The sequence below is a fragment of the Podarcis vaucheri genome (assembly GCF_965113315.1).
Source record: "Podarcis vaucheri genome assembly, chromosome: 6".
Taxonomy (NCBI): Eukaryota; Metazoa; Chordata; class Lepidosauria; order Squamata; family Lacertidae; genus Podarcis; species Podarcis vaucheri.
The window spans coordinates 90152214-90173779 of NC_138764.1; the positions used below are offsets into that span (position 1 = coordinate 90152214).

The window sequence follows — 21566 nt, forward strand, 5'->3', positions numbered from 1 at the left end:
TCCATAGATCGTATACGGCAACTTCCACAAGTCCCTTTACCGCTGAATATGGCAATTGTGGCTCATGGCCGTTGTCCCCCACAACAGCTGGAATAGTTACCCCTGAACTAAAGTATCATTTAAGCTGGGCCTGCTGTAACAAAGGTGGGGAAGGAATTCTGCCTAAAACTAAGACTGTTCTAAACAGGGGTTGGAAGAAGCTGGAACAGGATCTAGTGATAGATCTCGGGGTGATTTTCAGTAGATCTGAAAACTGTCTTAACAATGGTAACAACACAACGATCTCCCCCAAAATTAGACTGTTGAAGAAAGCTTGGGGTCATCAGGAACAGATTTTTGGGTCAAAGGACTGTGAGCTTGGTGTGGTTCTGGTGCTCAAAACTAATCTATGTGTTCATGCAGCAGCTGCTCAGAGCTATTATGTTATTTAACTCTTAGTGTATGTCTTTCACACCTGGCTCCAGTTCTAAGTTCTAAATACAAAAAAAAGTAGATCCCACAAGCCTGACATCTGTCCTCCCCCGCCTTAGAACACCACTGCGAGATAGGCTGTGTACACACTCCCATTGTGTACACAGCATCCAGTGTGCTCTCATTGTTGGTTTGGGTGGTAGTGTACACACAAATATTTGTTACAATCCATATCTATCCTGTTATGTCCTATGAAATACTGCATTTTGATGTGCTTTCCCCTAAAGCAGATTCAATCCAAATTGAGAAAAGGAATGGCCTTGGAGCATTTTAAGGTAGTAAGAGTAGATAGATTTGTGTTTAAATTTGACTTAGCCATGACTTAACTTAGCTCCCATTGAAACAAATGGGAACTAAAGACAACTAACCTAGTCTAGTTCTAACATCATATAAGGTAGATCAGTATATGTCCATGTCTAATAGATGGCTGAGCTGTCCAAATTCGCTATGTGTCTCCAAAGGTTCTCCATCTCAATACAATACAAGCACTGTCATTTATTCAAATGCCATGTCAATTGGATGTACCCAAGGCCATTTGCTTAACCAAAATTATTCTCCATTCAGCAGGAGGTGTGGAGTTGTAAATTTTTATCTCTATGAATTGATCAGAAACTTTATGCTGTCTGCATAAAAATGTCAGAATCCCTTTATTTGGATTATGGGCTGTGATGTTAAAATAGATTATTGGCGGTACAAGGTTTTAAAAAAGAGAGAATAAGAAAATCTGTACACTGGCATAGAAAATATTATTCTAGTTTACCCATTTGGGTTTTCAACATATTTTAATAAGGATTAATAGATTATGCATGTCACACATATCTCTATGTTATGTACATTTAGTACTACAAATATAGGTAGACTTCCTCCTGAGTAAGGGGCCAGAATTACATTAGTTTCATTTTTTCTGAGCATCCTGAAATGTTTTATTAAGATCATCAAATGGCATAACATTGCTTTACCTTTACATAACCCATAGAAACAAGAAAATCAGAGACTTTACCTCTTTTCCTTGGGCCAGTTGTCATTTTCTGGAGCGGGTTGATATCCATTTGAGAGCATCATTTTAATGGGTCTTAAAATGATCTCACATATTAATTTTCTAACTGTTCCATTAAGGGGTGGTTAGAGCTATACTGTTGCAACAGGAAAATTATTAACTCAAAATCTCTAGAAGTTACAAAGAATTATGATCATCTGCCAATAAAAACCAACAAGCTTTGCCAGCTTTTTCACTCCTTGCGCTAACAGTCCATAAAGCAGAAGGTTAAACCCAAATCCAGTAGGGAAAAGCAAATGCCAGAAGTAGAGAAATGAATGTGCAGTGTTCTTTTTTTATAATAATTTTTATTATTTTTTCATTAATAATAATCCAGTATGAGCCACATTAATACAATACCAAATCATAATACAATTAAAAGAGACAATTATTCCATTCCAAATTAAACATTTTTGGGTGACTTCCCATGTTCTGATTTTGTGCAGTGTTCTTGCTTATGCTCTTGTTTCATGTATCGACGTTCCTTTTCAGGTTACGTCCAAGATGATGATTTGAAAGAGGAGGAAGACGTAAAAGAGGAGGAAGAGGATGACGACGAGAGCAACTCGACAGCTCGTCTTCAGGGCAGCAATGACCCTGGCACAGATGAAGAACATGATGCGGGCCCCGACCCAAAAGGTGGCTTTAGCTACCAGAACTCTCCAGTAAGTCATATCTCTAATCAGGATGTTGAAAACGAATCCCTGTTAAGTGATGCGAGTGACCAGGTGGCGGATATTAAAAGCCTTTGTTCTAGAGAGCCGCAAGACCCCAAAGCCAATGTCCACCCCAAACTTCCCAGCGAAGCACATAGCTGCATGGATAAAATGACAGCGGTATACGCCAACATCCTTTCAGATTCTTACTGGACAGGTCTAGGACTCGGACTCAAGCTGTCCAACTCGGATAAGAGGGGCTGCGACAACAGGAACGGGGCAAGCAAAAGTGACTTTGATTGGCACCAAGACGCACTGACCAAGAGCCTGCAGCAGAGCTTACCAGCGCGGCCTGTCTCCAAACCAAACCTTTTCAGCTCAGTCCAGCTCTACAGGCAAAGCAGCAAAATGTGCGGGACTGTATTCACCGGCGCCAGCAGGTTTCGGTGCAGGCAGTGCAGTGCTGCCTACGACACCCTGGTGGAGCTGACTGTCCACATGAACGAAAGTGGTCATTATCAAGATGACAACCATAAGAAAGACAAGCACAGGCCTGCCAGCTACTCCAAGCCCCGCAAAAGGGCCTTTCAGGACATGGATAAGGAAGATGCCCAGAAAGTCCTGAAGTGCATGTTCTGCGGCGACTCCTTCGATTCCCTTCAAGATCTAAGCGTCCACATGATAAAAACAAAACACTACCAAAAAGTGCCTTTGAAGGAGCCGGTGCCTACCATTTCTTCCAAAATGGTAACTCCAGCTAAAAAACGTGTGTTTGACGTCAACAGGCCTTGTTCTCCAGACTCGACCACGGGGTCGTTTGCAGAGACCTTTTCTTCCCAGAAGAATGCAAACCTGCAGCTGTCCTCTAACAACCGCTACGGCTACCAAAATGGAGCCAGCTACACGTGGCAGTTTGAGGCGTGCAAATCACAGATCCTCAAGTGCATGGAATGCGGGAGCTCGCACGACACATTGCAGCAGCTCACCACGCACATGATGGTGACGGGCCACTTCTTGAAGGTCACAAGCTCGGCCTCCAAGAAAGGAAAGCAGCTTGTTTTGGATCCGCTGGCTGTGGAGAAGATGCAGTCGCTTTCCGAAGCACCAGCTGGCGGCGATGGTCTGCACGTGAAGCCCTCCAGTAACGCATCGACAGATTCTGCAGCTCCAGCTTTGGAGCTGAAGAAAGAAAGGAAGCAAAACAAAGCGGAGGAAGTGAGCAAAGACGAGAAAGCGGTGAAGAATGAAGACTACGAAGACACTCTTCAGAAACCGCTGGACCCTACGATAAAATACCAGTATCTTCGGGAGGAAGACCTGGAAGATGCTTCCAAAGGTGGTGGAGACATTTTGAAGTCTTTGGAAAACACGGTCACCACTGCCATCAATAAAGCTCAAAATGGAGCACCCAGCTGGAGTGCGTATCCTAGTATCCATGCAGCTTATCAGCTTTCAGAAGGAGCAAAGCCTTCCTTACCAGTGGGGTCCCAGGTGCTGCAAGTTAGGCCAACGGTCACGAATAAGCTGAGGCCTATTGCTCCAAAATGGAAAGTAATGCCTCTGGTTCCTATCTCAGCTAACATGGCCCAATGCACTCAAGTGAAGAAGGAAGGAGACACCAAAAAGGAAGCACAAAAGGACCATGTTAAAGAGGGCAACAAAGTTGTGGATGCAGCCCCTGCCTGTCAAAATGAAGGTCACTCTCCCCCTCAAGTTGAGGTGTGTGTAGAGCCTAAAAATCCAGAGCCAAGTCCTTTGAAAGAAGAGGACAAGGCAAAAGATGAGGAGGAGAAAGACAAAACAAATGCAAAGGAATCGGCACCATCAGCTCTTACCAATGGGTGCACTACTTCTAACCACTCCTCTGAGCTGCCTTGTCTAAACCCTCTGAGCGCTCTGCAGTCTGTGCTGAATAACCACTTGGGGAAAGCCAACGAGCCTTTGAGACCTCAGTCCAACACCAGCCCCAGTTCAAGTGCAGTCTCTCTGTTCCACAAACCTAATTTAAACATGATGGAGAAGCCAGTTCTGTCTCCCACCCCAGCGCCAACGAAACCTGCAACCGTTACATCCAGGCATTATGTGTTCGAAAACAGTGATCAGCCAATAGACCTGACCAAATCTAAAAGCAAGAAGGGAGAGTCTGTTCAAGCACAAACTTGCACTTCCCCACCTCAGAAACACGCCCTGTCTGACATTGCAGACATGGTCAAAGTTCTCCCCAAAGCTACGACGCCAAAACCTGCTGCCTCGTCCAGAATACCATCGATGAAACTGGAAATGGATGTCCGGCGTTTTGAAGATGTCTCAACAGAAGTCTCCACGTTGCACAAAAGAAAGGGAAGGCAGTCCAACTGGAATCCTCAACATCTCCTCATTTTGCAAGCTCAGTTTGCTTCCAGCCTTTTCCAAACTTCCGAAGGTAAATATTTATTGTCAGACTTGGGTCCTCAAGAACGCATGCAGATTTCCAAATTTACTGGACTGTCCATGACTACGATCAGCCATTGGTTGGCAAATGTCAAGTACCAACTCAGAAAAACTGGAGGGACAAAGTTTCTGAAAAACATGGATAAAGGGCACCCCATCTTTTATTGCAGTGACTGTGCATCTCAGTTTAGAACCCCGTCAACGTACATCAACCATTTAGAATCCCATCTAGGTTTCCAAATGAAAGACATGAACAAGCTGGCTGTGGAGCAGCAAACCAAGGTAGAACAAGAAATCTCCAGAATTTCAGTTCAAAGGTCTCCGGAAACAATAGCTGGAGAAGAGGACACAGACTCTAAGTTCAAATGTAAGTTGTGCTCTCGGACATTTGTGAGCAAACACGCAGTAAAACTTCATCTAAGCAAAACACACAGCAAGTCGCCAGAACACCATTCACAGTTTGTAGCAGAAGTGGATGAAGAATAACTCCTAAGGTATGCATACCTTAACTGCAAAATGAGTTTAAATATTATGTTTATCAAAGGAATGCTCTCAAAGCACTTCTGCTTTCTTAAAACAATTGTGTTTTCCAGGATGCCCATTTCTTTCAGGACAGTGGCTCCTCTGCCTGTAACTGCTGCGTGATGGGACAAATTTAAGAGGTGCAACTGCTTCCATGATGGGAAAAACTTTGCTTTTTTGTGTGTCATTTTGCTCAGCCAGGCTGCTGTTAAAGGCACAGGAACCTCTGCCAAGAAAAAAAATTGGCAACCTCGTTTGCTGTTGACACTATGTTCCCACTTAGCTATCCAGTCCATTAATCTTGCATTTGAAAAGCAAAGCATGACGAACACTTCACTCTAATGGCTTCTATTGAAATTGTATTTGCTTGTAATATTTTAAGCATCTGTGTCACCCTTTTGTCCCATAATCTGCACAGAGGAGTGGGAGTCACAGCAACTCGGATGGCGTTGTCATGTGTTTTCAGTGTCGTTTCAGACATGGATTGCCACATTTGATGATGATTTCCTTATGGTTTCAAGGACCTCTTTCACTGCTTCTCCTTACACTGCCCATTTGATTGTGCATCAGGTCTGTCTATATCAGAGGAGGCTAACCTGTGATACCCGCCCCCCCGATGTTGCTCAACTACAACTCCCATCATCCCAACCATTGACCATGCCGGCTGAGACTGATGGGAGCTGGAGTCCAACAACATCTGGGGGACAACAGGCTAGCAATCCCAGTCTATAACCTTTTGTCCTGTAAGACCTCCAACAGCCTCCTTATTTGTTCTGATGCAATGTAAGGTGGGATGTCCAAAACACAGTCATTGGGTGCATGCCATATTCAATCACTGTTAGTCTCCATGAGTACTGGGGTTAGATGGAACAATGGTCCAATTCATCACAAGGCAGCTTCATGGTCCCATGGCTTACCAGGACGCCAAGGGATCATACTCTCTTGTAAAGGGACTTTCTGCAAATGAGCTCCCAAAGGTTGTAAAGATACCAAAAAAATATGCCTACATCCAAGCAGCCTTTTGGGGGGAAGGAGCTCAATGAGGAAGAGGAAACTGTTTCAGGGGCCCCTGCAACACAACAAGCAGGCAGAAAAGCAAGGTAGGCTAGAAATCCACACCAGATAGTCCAAAGAGGCATGAGAGATGGGAAGCAGGAGTTCCTTATCCTATTTATAAAATTTTATACTGCTTTTTTATGTCTGAAGTTCAAATTTAAAAATGGTAAAAATGATACACTTGCATTTTATCTTCCCACACTTCTGGGGTCTTCCTGAAGCGAGGATGGGGAACCTGCAGCCCTCCAGGACTGCTGGACTCCAGTGCTCATCCTTCCGCTTATGCATAGACAATGGGCAGTGATGATAGCATTGTAGTCCAGCAACATCTAGAGGCCATAGCTGTCAACTTTTCCCTTTTCTTGCAAGGAATCCTATTGGGAATAAGGGAATTTCCCTTAAAAAAAAGGGAAATGTTGACAGCTATGCTCTGTTCTAAAGGGAGAAGTGCATTCCATCCCCTTTCTCTGTCCAGCACCCGGAAGCACAGGGAGAGGAGATGCATGTCACACTTCCCCTCTCCCCACTTCTATGGAGCATCCCAAGGGGATTTACTTAGGTGTCAATGTCCAAGCCTACCTTGCTATAATAGCTCCTGCATGCCTAATCTGTGTGCTGATTAAGAGCCCGAGATCCCTGGGAAGATGCAAAAGGGGACAGGACTCTGCTTTTTTAATGGTTGTGTAAGGGAGAGAATGGCAACGGGTTTAATTTGTCGTGCAACTTATACACCGGCTGAAGTTCCTCCTTCTTCTCTACTATTAAAGGTGCAGGAACCTTGCCCTTTTTTTGCATCTAATCACCGTAGATGCAAGTAAGGGTCGCCTAGACTCCAAGGTGCAGTTGCCGGCACTCACTCCCAACCCATATGCACTGGCTATTTGTCTTCTATGTTCCTCTTCCTGTTCAAAACGTGAATTCTCTGCAGCCAGAAGGTAACACTCAACAGTTGAGTAGACCAAAGTCTATACGATACACTGAAAGTCTGTATTCCAAAAGAAAAAAAGGGGAGGCGGGAAGATAACATTGGTTATGTAGTCATTATTCTAGATAAACATATGGCATCATAGATTCATTTGTGTAACAATAAATTCCTTTGTCACATATAAACGTATGCAGAAGTCTCACTCTTTAATTATTCTGGCTAGTCTTAACTGCCCTTTTGAATGTTTACACAGTCCTTTCCTTTGTAATCAGATACATGTTGCTTAGCTCATAGCATTATACACACACTGCTCAATACAGTGCACATTATATTGGAGAAATGAATAGAGCCCCATATTGACTTGAACTGAACATGTCCTGCTTATTCTGGTGTGGTCTCATATGCTTGCAATGCAATCCCTCTTCCTTTCAAGGAGCTGCCGTTAGAACCCCACGCCATGCGTGAATTGAAGCGCCACACAGCTCCCGTTGTTTCCAGAACCGTTTTTAGCACAAGGTTGTCTTTTCTTTTTAAGAAGGAGAGAGAAAACACACAGACCCATTTGTAGCGAGCTGCTCGTTTTCAATCCTGAAACAGGGGGCAAATAATTCAAGAATACACTTACATCTAGCATTTATGAATATACTATTAGTCTGATGCATAATAAATAAAGCCTGCTTAACTCCAAAACCTGACATCTTACGTTTTTAAATTAGTAACGAGCATCTGATAGCCCAAATAAACTGTTGCGGCAGAGGAACATTTCATTGAGATGAAGGGAATTTACTTCCTAGCAGGTGTGCAGAAAGGGACGCAGGTGGCGCTGTGGTCTAAACCACAGAGCCTAGGGCTTGTTGATCAGAAGGTCGGCGGTTCGAATCCCCATGACGGGGTGAGCTCCCGTTGTTCAGTCCCAGCTCCTGTCAAAGTGCAAGTAGATTAATAGGTACCACTCTGGCGGGAAGGTAAACAGCGTTTCCATGCACTGTTGGTTCACCAGAAGTGGCTTAGTCATGCTGACGACATGACTCAGAAGCTGTCTGCGGACAAACGCCGGCTCCCTCGGCCCATAGAGCGAGATGAGCGTGCAACTCCAGAGTTGTCCGCGACTGGACCTAACGGTCAGGGGTACCTTTACCTTTAGGTGTGCTGAAGATTGCAACTCTAACAGCACAATCCTAGGAGTATAGGATTGCAGCCTAAACTCTGAAGGACTTGCATTCAGCAGGATTGGGTGAGTGCTCTACAAAGAATTTCTGTTGTCTGGGAACAAAGACATATATAGATATTTGGATATTTTGAATGAGTTTTTGCCTTGCTACATACCGGTATATGCAATTAGTTGTGAAACTTACTTTACAGAGGTAACACGTCAACGGTGTTAAAGCCAGCACAACATCTTTATGTATTACAGCTCTTGAATGATATTTATGGTGCAATCATCCCAACCCCAAGATTCAGGCATGTTCTGATGAGAAGAAGGAGCTTCTGCAGTTCAGGGCCTCTCTCTTCATTTTAGTGAGCAATCCAATTCATATCTGCAAAGGAAGATATGCACACGAAGTAGGCTCCTTCTTACACTGGAATAAATGCGGAGGGGGGATATTGTTGAGGTGTTTAATTTGCAAATTGGTCATTGAGATACTGCAAACAGTTGGCTGGCAATAGGGAGTCTTCTTACAAACCAGATTTCCTCCAGAAAGAGTAAATCTGGATTAAATTGAGCGGGGACGGGGGTGGCAGGGGAGATATGGGGTACTATTTTGATGCTGATGTCATCATATGGATGCTACAAAAAAAAAAAAGCTTGTTTGCATGAGGAGCACCAGTCCCACAATATTTATCTGTCTGGAAACATCCTTGGTGGGAGAACCCTTTGCCCCAAAGAGGGAAACGATGTGCTTCACTGCTCTTTGTTGGAGTTCTGATACAAGCAGGGCTGGATTTAGGTTTGATGAGGCCCTAAGCTACTGAAGGTAATGGGGTCCTTTATATGTCCAGCTGTCCTTTGTCAACAACAAATTGTCGCTGTTTTTTTTGTGCTGAATATATGCCATATGGTAATTTGTGAACCTAAGAGGTATCTAAAACCATTTGCACATGCAGAATGTAGGCACCCTTTATATAGAAATGAGCAAACTAGTGATATTTTAGGGAGTAGGCTAGCAGGCGGGGCCCATTGCTTACATCATAGGAGCCTACACAACACAAAACACTGTTGCTGTATGTAGGTTTTATTTTATTTGTTTTTTATCTTATATTTTGGAAATGTACATCCAGTTGTTGTTTTTCCTTTAATTTTTTGGGGGCCCCTAAGAGAGTGGGGTCCTAAGCTATAGCTTGTTTAGCTTATACAGTGGTACCTCTGGTTATGGATTTAATTTGTTTCGGGGTGCCGTGTGCACCCCGAAGAATCTGTAACTAGAGGCACCGTTTCTGTGCATGCACGTGGTGCAATAGAGCGCTTCTGTGCATGCACGAGTGGCGAAACCCGGAAGTATACACTTCCGGATTTGCCGTGGCTGTAACCCGAAGATTCCATAACCTGGAGGTTACACAACACGAGGTACCACTACGTAAATCCGGCAGTGGATATAAGCCCAGGTCTACAACAGTGAAAGGGCAATAGGCTCCTGAGTGATAGTACTTAGACAGCTGCAGGCAAATGAGGTGCAAAGAATAAAGCGTTAAAGAAGTGCTTTTTCACTAGAGAGACCTGTCAGGACTAAGCATGGACCAATGGTACCAAAATTAACCAATAAACTGAAACTGACATGGGGACAAACAGAAGAAGACACCTTCACCCCGGTATGGCTCCCCTTTATCACATACACAGCCCAACAAGACAATGACAATAATCCACCAACAGCATACAAATCAATATGACTAACCTGCTCCAAAACACCCACCCAACCCCACTCAGACACGAAAACAAAGATCACCACAGCCAATCACAAACAACCACACCCTAGGCCAACCCCAACCTCTCTCACCACCAAAGGAACACAAGTGAACAGCAGAGCGCCTGCACAAGCGACACTGACACAAAACCCTACATACATTAAGCAAAATAGAAACATCGCCACCCCACCCCCACCCATCTTCCCCCCCTCCACCGCTCTCCCCCTTTTCTTCCTAATGTCTCAAGAAATGAAACTGATTTGTAAAAATGTTACATGGAAAAAATACGAGCGACATTACACCTCCTTCTGTAAATCAAGAAAATCTTTAATAAAAATACCAAAAAAGTGCTTCTTGCCATGGTAGACTGTATCACTATTTTAGTGCAAGGATAACACAGCTTCCCAAGCTGACCTTGATAAGTCTGTTCACAGCTGTTGGCACAAGAATCACAGTCAGTGATGCATGCTGTGTAGGCAGTGACCTGCAGGGTTGCCAACTGACCAGACCAAAAATGGCCCGGCCTGCTCCTCTGCCTTTTAATAACAGATTGATCTTGCAGAAATCACAGCAGGGGTGTGAGAATCTTCTTGCCTGCAATTACGAGCACAGGAGCAGGGGCCGATAAGCTGGCAACTCACCGAGAAACACAAGCAATGCTAACTGCTCCCCCATTGCAGCGGCATGCTCCAGTGCTATAAATGTGTAGCATTTTTAATAATGAACTGACTTCAGGATTTGGCTAAGTGGAACGATTACAGTTCTAGTGCTATTGAGAATATCCAAATTACAGCGCACAGCTGCACAAGGGTCCCTTAGTACAAAGGTAATGACGCTGCCTTTGGACACTTACCCTGTAAAACACTGTCATTAAAAAAGCCAATGAAAAAAGCAATGAAAACACACTCTGATTGAATTCATTTTAAATAGTAGATTTCCGGACATACAGTTTGGCAGACCTGCTGCTGCAATGGGATATCTGGGCCTGTTATTTCCCTCACAGGGACTGGTATGTACCTATTGTTAGTCCATAATTTGAAATTCCACATACTTTGTAATAAAATAAGTTTTTTAAAAATGGAAAAGTATGGGGGAATATTTTTGTATTCTCCCCATTCCCAATAGTAGATTTCATTTGATTTATTTATTTTATTTTTACAGTGTTTATGTTTATTAGTGTTATGAACATTGGCAGAGCTATTTTTCTAGAAAAAGAGGCGCCGGAACTCACCAGGAACGCCTCCCTTGTTCTCTTATAATGGCAATAGAACCTACCTGAGAGGTGCTGAAAATGAGTTTTGGTTGGAAAAAAAGCCCTGCCCATTGGTAAATAATTTGGATTCTGTCACAAAAAAAGACATCTGCTTGAATATAGGGAAATAACCAGCAAAACATGCTTCTGATGCGGGAATTTAGCAGCTAAGAACACAACACAACCAATCCTAAATAGAGTAATATGTTCAGGGTGCAGGGGTGGGAAGTGTTAAGAGATATATTAATTTCTGTTTGATGGTTATTCCTGAGAAGTGGACTTTACACCTAGCAGTCTGGCCCTCTGTCTGCTTACTTCAGAATTAAGTCACACAGAATTCAATGGATTACTCCCAAGTAAGGATAGACAGTTGCAGCTTGTCTCTTCTTCATTTTGTCACATTTCCAGCAGCATATATGTCTTCATGAAAATTCACCCGCAGTTTTTGCCTAATATAAATATCTTCACTATTAAGCATTTTAATAGAGTGCATTTTTGTACATTGTTTTCAATAACATTTTCCCTTACATAGGCATTTTGTATGCATTTTTTGGTTGGAGAATGCCATCACAAAATCCAGGGATGTGCAAATTGCAAAGGATAACAGCATCTTGGTTCACTTGGTATTGTTCTGGAGAATGCAAAGCCGTTAGGACCGTATTAAAAAGAGAACCAAATCAAATTTCTCCTCAATCTCTGCTCTTAAATTTGTGCAGATGTTAGTGCATAAAACAAACATTCAGACTTTATACAGAGGTTATATTTGTCAACATTTTGGATTAAGAGATACATAATAACAGTTCAGGAGAAACTGCATAGGAAAAGACTGGATTTTCAATTTTAAACTACAATTTATCAGGGTTTTTATCAAGTCCTGCTAATTTCACTACTAATGAGTGTGGGGGAAAGAGGCGGTGAGGCAGATGTTAGTTAGCTATTTTTTAAAAATAGGTAACTATTTGTATTTATATCTTCTTGAAGTCTGTGCCTTAGTACTTTAGAAGGAAATATTTAAATGGCTGTAAAAGTATGAACAAATGGTTATATGGAACTGTAATTTTAGTTGGTATGCATGAAAGCACAAATTGATGGGCTGTTTTGACTAACACTGTATAGGTTATATGTTTTTATTATTATTATTTTAAGGTCTAAAGCTTGACTAAACTCTTTAGAGCTGTGCTTAAAGAAAAACCCTGCAAAGTTTGATCCTGATGTTTTTTGAAAATTGGAAGCAAATCCGATGTCATTTGGAACATCTTGCTTGTTTGTTAAAAAGAAAGTGTGCACTATTGCTATCCCATAGCAAAATTAAGATTTCTTGCAATAAGTAGATGCTAAATATGCTAGCAAAATACCTGTAACAAGCCTCACATATTTATACGTGCATTTTAGAATATTGACATATTTAGAAATAGCAGGTTAATTGTAAAGACTTTTAAAAGGTTTTAACAATTGGGAAAGGTTCTTCTATTACCTGTTCTTTAAAAACTTTAAAAGTACACCGATAAATTTTGGCTTCAGAAAATGAGAATACCAGATTGAACCCATGTTTGAAAGATTTTGCAAATCTCAAAATATAAACTGTCAATTTTCCCCTAAATTCTGCCCCACACAAACACAATCCAGTGCTTCCCTGTGTGTTGCTGAAATATATTCTGCTAGATAGTAGAATAGCGATTTTACTAAATTCCCTTAATTATTGAAAAAATATCTGATGTCGGGATATGTGTGCATGTTTCTCTTGCATATCCTTCTTCCTTTTGTCTTTTCCCCGCACTTCCCATAGGTATTTGCATTTTGCAATATAACAGAACATTATCTTGGATTTAAGGATTTAAGACAATCTTACCAAAACTCACCCTTTTCATTTCAACCATCTGCAAATTTGCCATGTTACTCCCCACATCCATAAAACCTGGAACATCGGAAAGAAGATTGGTGTAATGAGTTCCTTTTAGCATTCAGATTCTTAGCTTTAAATATCTATTTTTCTAATTCTACATTAATAGAAAAATTCTTGCTTCAACCTTGTGAGAAAACTATGTATAAAGCAGAAAGGCCTGTTATTCAAATCATGTAAATTTGCAGTTATGCGCACGCACACACTCCCACACATCAGGTATCATGGAGACAGTGTGTTTGCAGGGTGGGAGGGAAGGATTTGGAAATCTGATATTCATCTGCACACATTCAAATAAAGATAGCTTTGCTGTTTGTGGAACATGCAATTCTGTAGACAAGGGAAAGATTTAAGAGGCAGCGTTGGACTAGGGCCTGGGATGCCAGGGTTCCAAGCTGCCTCTCAACCATGAATCTTACTGGGTGACCTCGGGCCATTCGCTTTTTTCTCTCCCTAACCTACCTCACCGGGACGCGGGTAGTGCTGTGGTCTAAACCACTGAGCCTAGGGCTTGCTGATCAGAAGGTCGGCGGTTCAAATCCCCGCAACAGGGTGAGCTCCTGTTGTTCGGTCCCAGCTCCTGCCAACCTAGCAGTTCGAAAGCACATCAAAGTGCAAGTAGATAAATAGGTACCGCTCAAGCAGGAAGGTAAACAACGTTTCCGTGCGCTGCTCTGGTTTCATCAGAAGCGGCTTAGTCATGCTAGCCACATGACCCAGAAAAACTGTCTGCAGACAAACGCCAGCTCCCTTGGCCAGTAAAGTGAGATGAGCACTGCAACCCCAGAGTCGTTCGCGACTGGACTTAACTGTCAGGGGTCCTTTAAAAAGGTAAAGGGACCATTATGACCATTATGTCCAGTCGTGGCCGACTCTGGGGTTGCGGCACTTATCTCGCTTTATTGGCCGAGGGAGCCGGCGTACGGCTTCCAGGTCATGTGGCCAGCATGACTAAGCCGCTTCTGGCGAACCAGAGCAGCGCACGAAAATGCTGTTTACCTTCCCACTAGAGCGGTGCCTATTTATCTACTTGCACTTTGACGTGCTTTCAAACTGCTAGGTTGGCAGGAGCAGGGACCGAGCAAGGGGAGCTCACCCTGTCACGGGGATTCAAACCACCGACCTTCTGATCAGCAAGTCCTAGGCTCTGTGGTTTAACCCACAGCGCCACAGGGGTCCTTTACCTTTAACCTACCTCACAGACTTGTTGTGAAAATGAAATGAGGGAGAACAGAACCATGTACACCACCACATTTTCAGAGGGATTAAATGGAGGCTGACAAATGCCAGCTAGTAGATGGGAAGGATGCTTTTTTGAAAACGTTGTGGAACCTTGTGCAGGTTCCAGAGCAGTTTAGCTCTGAATTCCAGTTTCGCAGAGCAAAAACTTAGGGGGAGCTGCTCCTTTGTTCCCTGTGCTTGGAAGCCAGTGCTGGGCCACAAAGGCATTGTGTTCCCCTGCCCCAACCATTCTCTACCAGTTCTCTTATCCCCCACAGGAAGGCCTGATGGACTTCCACTAGGAACTGAGCATTTGGTATCAATGGTCCCATACTATGGAACACTTTTCCAGCAGAGATTTGGCCATCATCTTCACTCCTGCCTTTCAGACATCTCTGGGACTTAAAACAAAACAAAGCATGCCAAGAGGTCTGTGCAGAAGCCACTCATTTTAATGCCTGTTTTGCACTGTTTCGGGAGACAATAGAAGAGTGTCCCTAAAGTCAAGCGGTTGGAGAGTTACTGCACCTGCTGTGGCTGTAGAGACCAATGCGGGAGAGACATGTTTTGTTGCAGCTGGGGCAGATGAAGGTGTCCGGTTGTGCAGCTACAGCTGCACCATGGCTTTTCTTCTCTCTGCACTCCTCCAAGCGGTCAGGTGTATGTATATACACGCACTGTACACAGCCCTAATATTTTCAGACATGGTGGTATAGAAATACTTTTATAACTGAATGAATGAGGAAATACATTTCAATCAAAAAGTATGGAAAGAGTAATTTTCGGTGAATTTCTTAAGGGCTGGGTGAGAGAGTTCTGGCGTGCTTGCCTTAGTGCCTAGTTGGCTAGAGGTTTTCAGTGAGCTTCCATTCCACAAATAACACCTCTCCAGCCTCCCCAGCTGCTCACACTTCAAGAATACCCCATGCCATTCTTGGCTGCGCTTTCCTGGAAATGTGGAGAACCAGGGAGGCTGCCTCCCATAGTCCTAACAGCTGTCCATTGTTGTTATTTAAAGTGAAGTACAGTCGTAGCTTGGAAGTCAAACGGAATCCATTCTGGAAGTCCGTTCGGCTTCCAAAACATTCAGAAACTAAAGCACGGCTTCTGATTGGCTGCAGGAAGCTCACTTCCATTTTTTGAGTTACAGATAGGTAGCCGTGTTGGTCTGCCATAGTCAAAATAAAAAAATTCCTTCTAGTAGCACCTTAAAGACCAACATGTTGGTCTTTAAGGTGCTACTAGAAGGAATTTTTTTAGTTCCATTTTTTGATCATTCAGGAGCTGAAATGTATGAGTTCCAAGGTGTTCGGCAACCAAGGTATGACTGTATTTTTTACTGTTAAAGAAATCAGTACAACCATTTTTTATTTTATTTTTTAAAGGTCAAAGAAAGGTCTTTCCTTGGAAACAAAATGGAAGCAGGCTCATTTCTGAGAACCAGTAGCCAGCCTTCCTGGTTTCTGATGCTTCAGGTAAAGCCCATAGGAAGATGCCATGAGTTAAATTCTCTCATGGTTGTTGGGGTTGTTGTTTTTTCAGATGAGAAAACATGGGTAGCAGGGGAGACTGTAGAGTGCTGGAGAGAGATGGAATGAAAACACACACACATACACCACCCTTGACGATGCATAGGGTAAGCTCAACAAAATATTCGCTGAAATCATCAAGGAATGCTAAACCAGAGAAGAGGAGGCAGGGGAAAACACTTTTGTGAGAGAAGAAAAACTTCTGAGAGATTGGAGAAGAGGTTTCAGCACAGCACTACTGGAAACATCTGTCCAGCCACTGTTGAAATAAGAATACTGACCTAGATGGATCCTTAATTTGACTGGCCAGAGCACTTTGTCATTCTTTCATTTGCAACATGGTCAGTTTAGAAGAGGCCAGGAGCTCACTTTGCCGCAGAGCAAGAGATTCCAACCGAGACGACCCTCAGTCCTTGTAAATCCCCACCGTGTTATGTTGTTGGGGGTGGGTGGGAAGATGAGCTCGGACTTGGTGGAGAGGGAAAGCATTTTGCACGTGCTCCAATGCACTCTTGCTACACATTCTGGAGCTCAGCCCAGAGTGTTAAAAAAAGGGGGTTGGTTCCAGAACTGAATCCTGGCTCAAGTTCTGCCGTGTTTGAAGCAGAGTGGTGGTTTTTGTTTCCCCTGAAGCCTTTGGTAAGTAAACAGGCAGCTCTCTGAAACGAATCAATTTTGAAAATAAGGATACTACAAAGGAAAAAGAGGGGGTGATGCATAATGATAAACAGGGGTGTTTTTTCCTTCTGTTTCCTCCTTTGTCTTTTTCTCTTTTTTTAAACCCATCAAGTTTAAAGATTCTATGGTGCTTCCCTCCCTCCCCCCCCCTTTATAGGAGACAACTGACAATTCGGTGGTAAATGGAAGAAAGAGGCGAACAGTGCTGAAAATCTCTAATGCATTGACACTAACGTGCCCTCTATTGTTGAAAATGAGCAGGCAATCATGAATGTTCATCAAATGGCTCCTAATGCAGTTAAAGTATTCAGCTATAATTTCTCCTTGCATTTATAATTACTGTCATAGACTGCACACCTCAGTGAGCAGATTAAAGCTATAAACTATTTAGCCATAGCTTTAAGATGAGGAACTTGATTTGTCTGGCAGCAGTTATTTGTTAGGAGAGCTTGACACTTCACATAAAAATGACTCAACCTGATGAAGAACAATGCTGCCTGAACAATGCAGAGGTTTTAAATCAGTCATTTATACCACGCCCTGGAAGGATTGCAAAGCAATTTGTTAAATGATCTATAGGACGCGCAGATAACCGTGTGTGTTAAGTATACCCAAATATATATTATTTTTTTAAAGGTAGGCCTTTCTTGGTTGGTTGGATTTCTTGCCATGGCAGGGAGGGTTCTTAGTGTGTGGCTCTCGCCTTTGGGAGAGCATTTGTGTGTTGAGGTTGATTGTGAGGGCAGAACTGGACAGTGCAGACTTGAGGGGTGATGACAAAGTGTCATTTGTTGAGAAGGACCAGAAAATGCTCAGTATAATGAAGACAGGATGTTTAGCTATTTGGACTGGATGGTCCAGTGAGGGAGAGGAAAGTCCATGGGTTATTGTTTCCTGACCATAGGAGGTTGGGAAAAACCCAAGACAGATCACCCACTCAGAGAATTAAATGATTTATCCTGCTCTTCCATATATATTTCCCCCCCCCCAAAAAAAAACAATTTTTAAATATTGTGTTTCTAGACAGGTGTTTCTTGTGGAATAGATGCAGCATCCACATGACAGGCCCAATTTCAGATTTGCCATTTCCATGCAAATCTGATAAGTAAACCAACCAACAAAAACTCTTTTGCCAGTGACCTACTTGGGATATCTCAGTGGCCCATTTCCAAATTAAGCCCTGTTTGAAATTAAGCTGAGAATTTGCCCATAGCTGAGAGGAGGGCAGAATCAGTCCTCACAAGCAGAATCCCCATTCATTAATTCATGCATTCATTTCACTTATACCCCACCTTTCCTCCAAAGATGTTTACCCACCACCAACAATATTACCGTCACAACAACTCTGTGAAGTAAGTTAGACTGACTGGTCAATGGGTCAAAGTGCTGTGGGGTGATTTGAACCTGGGTCTCCAATCCAAGTCGGACAACTCCATGACCACCACACACAACACGCTTGCTCGTTAGCTTGTGATCCTTAGCTTCCAGGGTTTGTACTCACAAAGATAGCTCATTCTTAGCATTTTGGTGCCAATGACTAGGAATTCAATCCCTTCCTGCCTTTATGTATTTATTTTTTAAAATTATTGTCCATCTTTCTCAAACTTGGGTTTCCAGCTGTTGTTGGACTACAACTCCCATCATCCCTAGGTAGCAGGACCAGTGGTTAGGGATGAGGGCAACTGTAGTCTAGAAACAGACAGCTACCCAAGTTGAGGAAACCCTGATGCTCTCAGGGCCCTTGGCACTAACACTGTAAAATAAATCACTTTTTTTAAAACCTAGGAAAAAGACTGAACAGCAGACTAGAGAACGAGAGCCTGTCTATAAAGCCTTACGACACACATATGCTTCAGAAAATAGACACTTGAACTGCATACTTGTCTTTTGTCATCTAATCTTACATCAGACCCTTGATAGGGGCTGGCAAAAAATCACCTCCTTATGTTGGTTTTTCATGCGATAGCATAACATTCAGTTATCACATGCATGGAAAGTGCTTGGGCCATACTGGTCACCAGTAGGGCTATGAGGACTTTCTTCATATCTAGGCTGGGATATAAATGGTTTGTACATCTCAAATGTTCTCCCCTCACTGTGACTGTCTCCACCCCCATCATTTTGCCCGGATGCTGAGGTCCAGCGCCGAGGACCTTCTGGCGGTTCCCCGGTTGCGAGAAGCAAAGCAAAGCTACCAGGCAAAGGGCCTTCTCGGTAGTGGCGCCCGCCCTGTGGAACGCCCTCCCACCAGATGTCAAAGAGATAAACAACTACCTGACATTCAGAAGACATCTGAAGGCAGCCCTGTTCAGGGAAGATTTTAATGCGTGACATCTTAGTGTATTTTTGGTCTTTGTGGAAGCTTCCCAGAGTGGCTGGGGAAACCCAGCCACATGGGTGGGGTACAAATAATAAATTAGTATTAGTATTAGTATTTGGAGCCATGACCATCTGGACACATTTCCTTGTATCATCCACCTGGTGGCCACAACCATTAGAAAATAGCCCATACTCATTTCTTTGGGCCAGGGATGGGAAATCTATGGCCTCCAGGTGTTAGAAGCATAGAAGCACAGCCTTGTAGAGGTGGAAGGGACCACGGGGGTCATCTAGTCCAAACCCCTACAATGCAGGAATTTTTGCCAATGTGTGTTGTTGGACTCCCAACGCCCAACAGCCCCAACCATTGGCCCTGTTGGCTGGGGATGATGGTAGCTGGAGGTCTACAACATCTGGAGTGCTGCAGGTTTAAGCAGATGAAAATATTCTAGCTCTGCTGTTTTAAGTTTATGCACAAATTCAGAAATGGTCATGGCTCCCAAAACACTCCTGTGAAGAGATGGACTTTGGTGCTTTCAGCACTCCAGGAAAATTATGTGTCCTTGAGTCCTGCCAACCTCCTAGGAAATGAGCATGCAGCCCTTTGGAATAGGTAAGAGCCCTCCTGGATTTGAACAAGGAGCTGTGAATTTCAGACTTTCAGACAGCTAACCAGGTGTCTTTGGAAAAGTTACAAGCAGGTTCTTGATTTGTCATTCTTCTGCTGAATGGCATCAGCATGTCAGAGGTACACTGATTCTGAACATGGACGTTTCATTCAGCTATCCGATCACCACCTGTGGTTTTTCTTCTAAACATGAAAAAGGTAGGGCTAGTCCACGGATCATTCACAGGCACCCCACTTTAATGTGGGGAATGAAAGCTGTAGCCCTTCAAGGGTTGTTGGAATACAACTCCCTTTAACCCTTGATCACTGGCCAAGCTACCTGAACTGTTTTCTATTCCAGGTGGTTGCTACAAGAACTGCAATTGCCTGAGTTTGTTCCCCCCCCCTCCCCTTCCTGTCCTTTTTTCCCCTTTTGTGTTGTGGCTTTTAAACTGCAAACCTGAAGTCAGGGACTTTTAAACTGATCTATAAGCTCTTCTGGAATCCTTTTTGATAAAACCTTTTAAATACTGTAAGTAAACACCACAACCTTCTCCTTCAGTGAACACTACACATGGCCAACCGTTTTGATTTTGTTCCCCGAAAAGGATCGTTTAAACCTGGAAATTCCACTGTGGTTACATAACTTTAACAATATTTTAACATATTATTTATTTGCACAAAGATTTATACCCTACTTTGCACACTGCTGAGGACAGCTCAGACCAAGACACAACACGTTGCAAAATTGTCTTCGCCTTCTGACTTTAGTGCAAAATACACAAAAAACCTGGAGATATAAAATGGATGGTTACCTAAACATTGCTTCCAGGATACATAAATCCAGCGGGTTTGTTTTTTGCCTCCCCTGGGAAAACAAGCCCAACAACTCTCCCCACCCCCCATGGCTTTACACTTGTAAGATGCAGCACGGAGCTGAACTTCTCTTGGCAAATGTTGTCGCCACCTGCTGATGTCATAGCCCTCCCTCTGATGTGTGGGTGTGTTCTTGGCTCTAAGCTTTGCACGCTTCTGTTCCCTGCTTACTTTCTGCCTGAACCCTGACACTGCTGGCAGGGGGCTGGGGGACTCTGGGGGATAAGGAAGTGAAACACTACACCTCCAGATGGTCTGCAGCAGCTGGGCAGATGTAACAAAATGAAGGAAGTTGAAAGGTAAAGTCCAAGTTACCTCACTTATTGAAAAGCACTAGGGCTGCGACATCCGCCTCGCTCCTGAGCTTTCATTTCCCATATTGCTTCTGCCAACAAACAGCATACCTCAGGATTGAGTAACATTCCCCAGAATGCAAAAGCTCCTTGAGTGAGGTGTAAAATATATGAAATCATATATTTAACTGGACAACGTTTTAATTGAGGAAAACATGTGCTTTAATGTTTTTCTTTCAAGTGTATTAGAGATATATGTGCAATTTTTCTCTCTCTTTTGTGTGATGCCGATAAGATTATTTGTTATGATTTACTGTGGTCCATTTTTCAGAAAGACCTATGGGGAGGGGGATAGAAATGGAGCAGAGGGATTTAGTATATTTTAAATGCAAGCACATATATATCCCCCAACCAATTGCAGATTGGTAGGGGACCGTTTTGATCAGGAATATGATGTGTGTGAGTTGGGGCAGACATCATGAACTGGTCAGCGCTCTGATCAGTTGACAAGGTCATTAATGCTGCAACCCCGTACCCACTTTTACTTGACAGTAACTGGAGAGTCCTCATAAAAAATAATAGTGAAGGAGACCTCTCTCCAATGGGGAACCGCCACTGAAAAGACCCTGTCACGGGTCAATGCCAACCAGGTTTCCCTTGGTGGTGGCAGCAGCAACAACAAGGCCTCACCTGTAGGTTGGGATGTGGTTGATACTGGGGAAGATGTTGATCCTTGGCTCCCAATCTTAATGGATGATGCCCAAGCAATAAGGACTGCCTTGTGCTCAGCAAGTACAGAATACTGTCTGGCCAGGGAGATAAAGCAGAAATCTAGGAAGGGGGGAATTGGAATGAAATGGAGCATCCTGGGGGGGAAATGTCATGAGCTGGCTG

The 21566-nt window shown here is 43.4% G+C and overlaps 1 protein-coding gene across 3 annotated transcripts in view; it reads left to right on the top strand.

The window, feature by feature from the left end:
- TSHZ2 (teashirt zinc finger homeobox 2) overlaps positions 1 to 21566 on the top strand; it is a 336058-nt gene that overhangs the window by 222900 nt on the left and 91592 nt on the right. For 2 of the 3 annotated variants that reach the window (XM_082225874.1, XM_082225876.1), the window contains exon 2: positions 2000 to 5087. In XM_082225874.1, coding sequence (XP_082082000.1) covers positions 2000 to 5079 — 3080 coding nt within the window. In that variant the 3' untranslated portion in view covers positions 5080 to 5087. Of the gene's footprint in view, positions 1 to 1999; positions 5088 to 6938; positions 7286 to 21566 lie in introns of those variants that run through there. The other variant, XM_082225875.1, reaches the window with a different exon arrangement.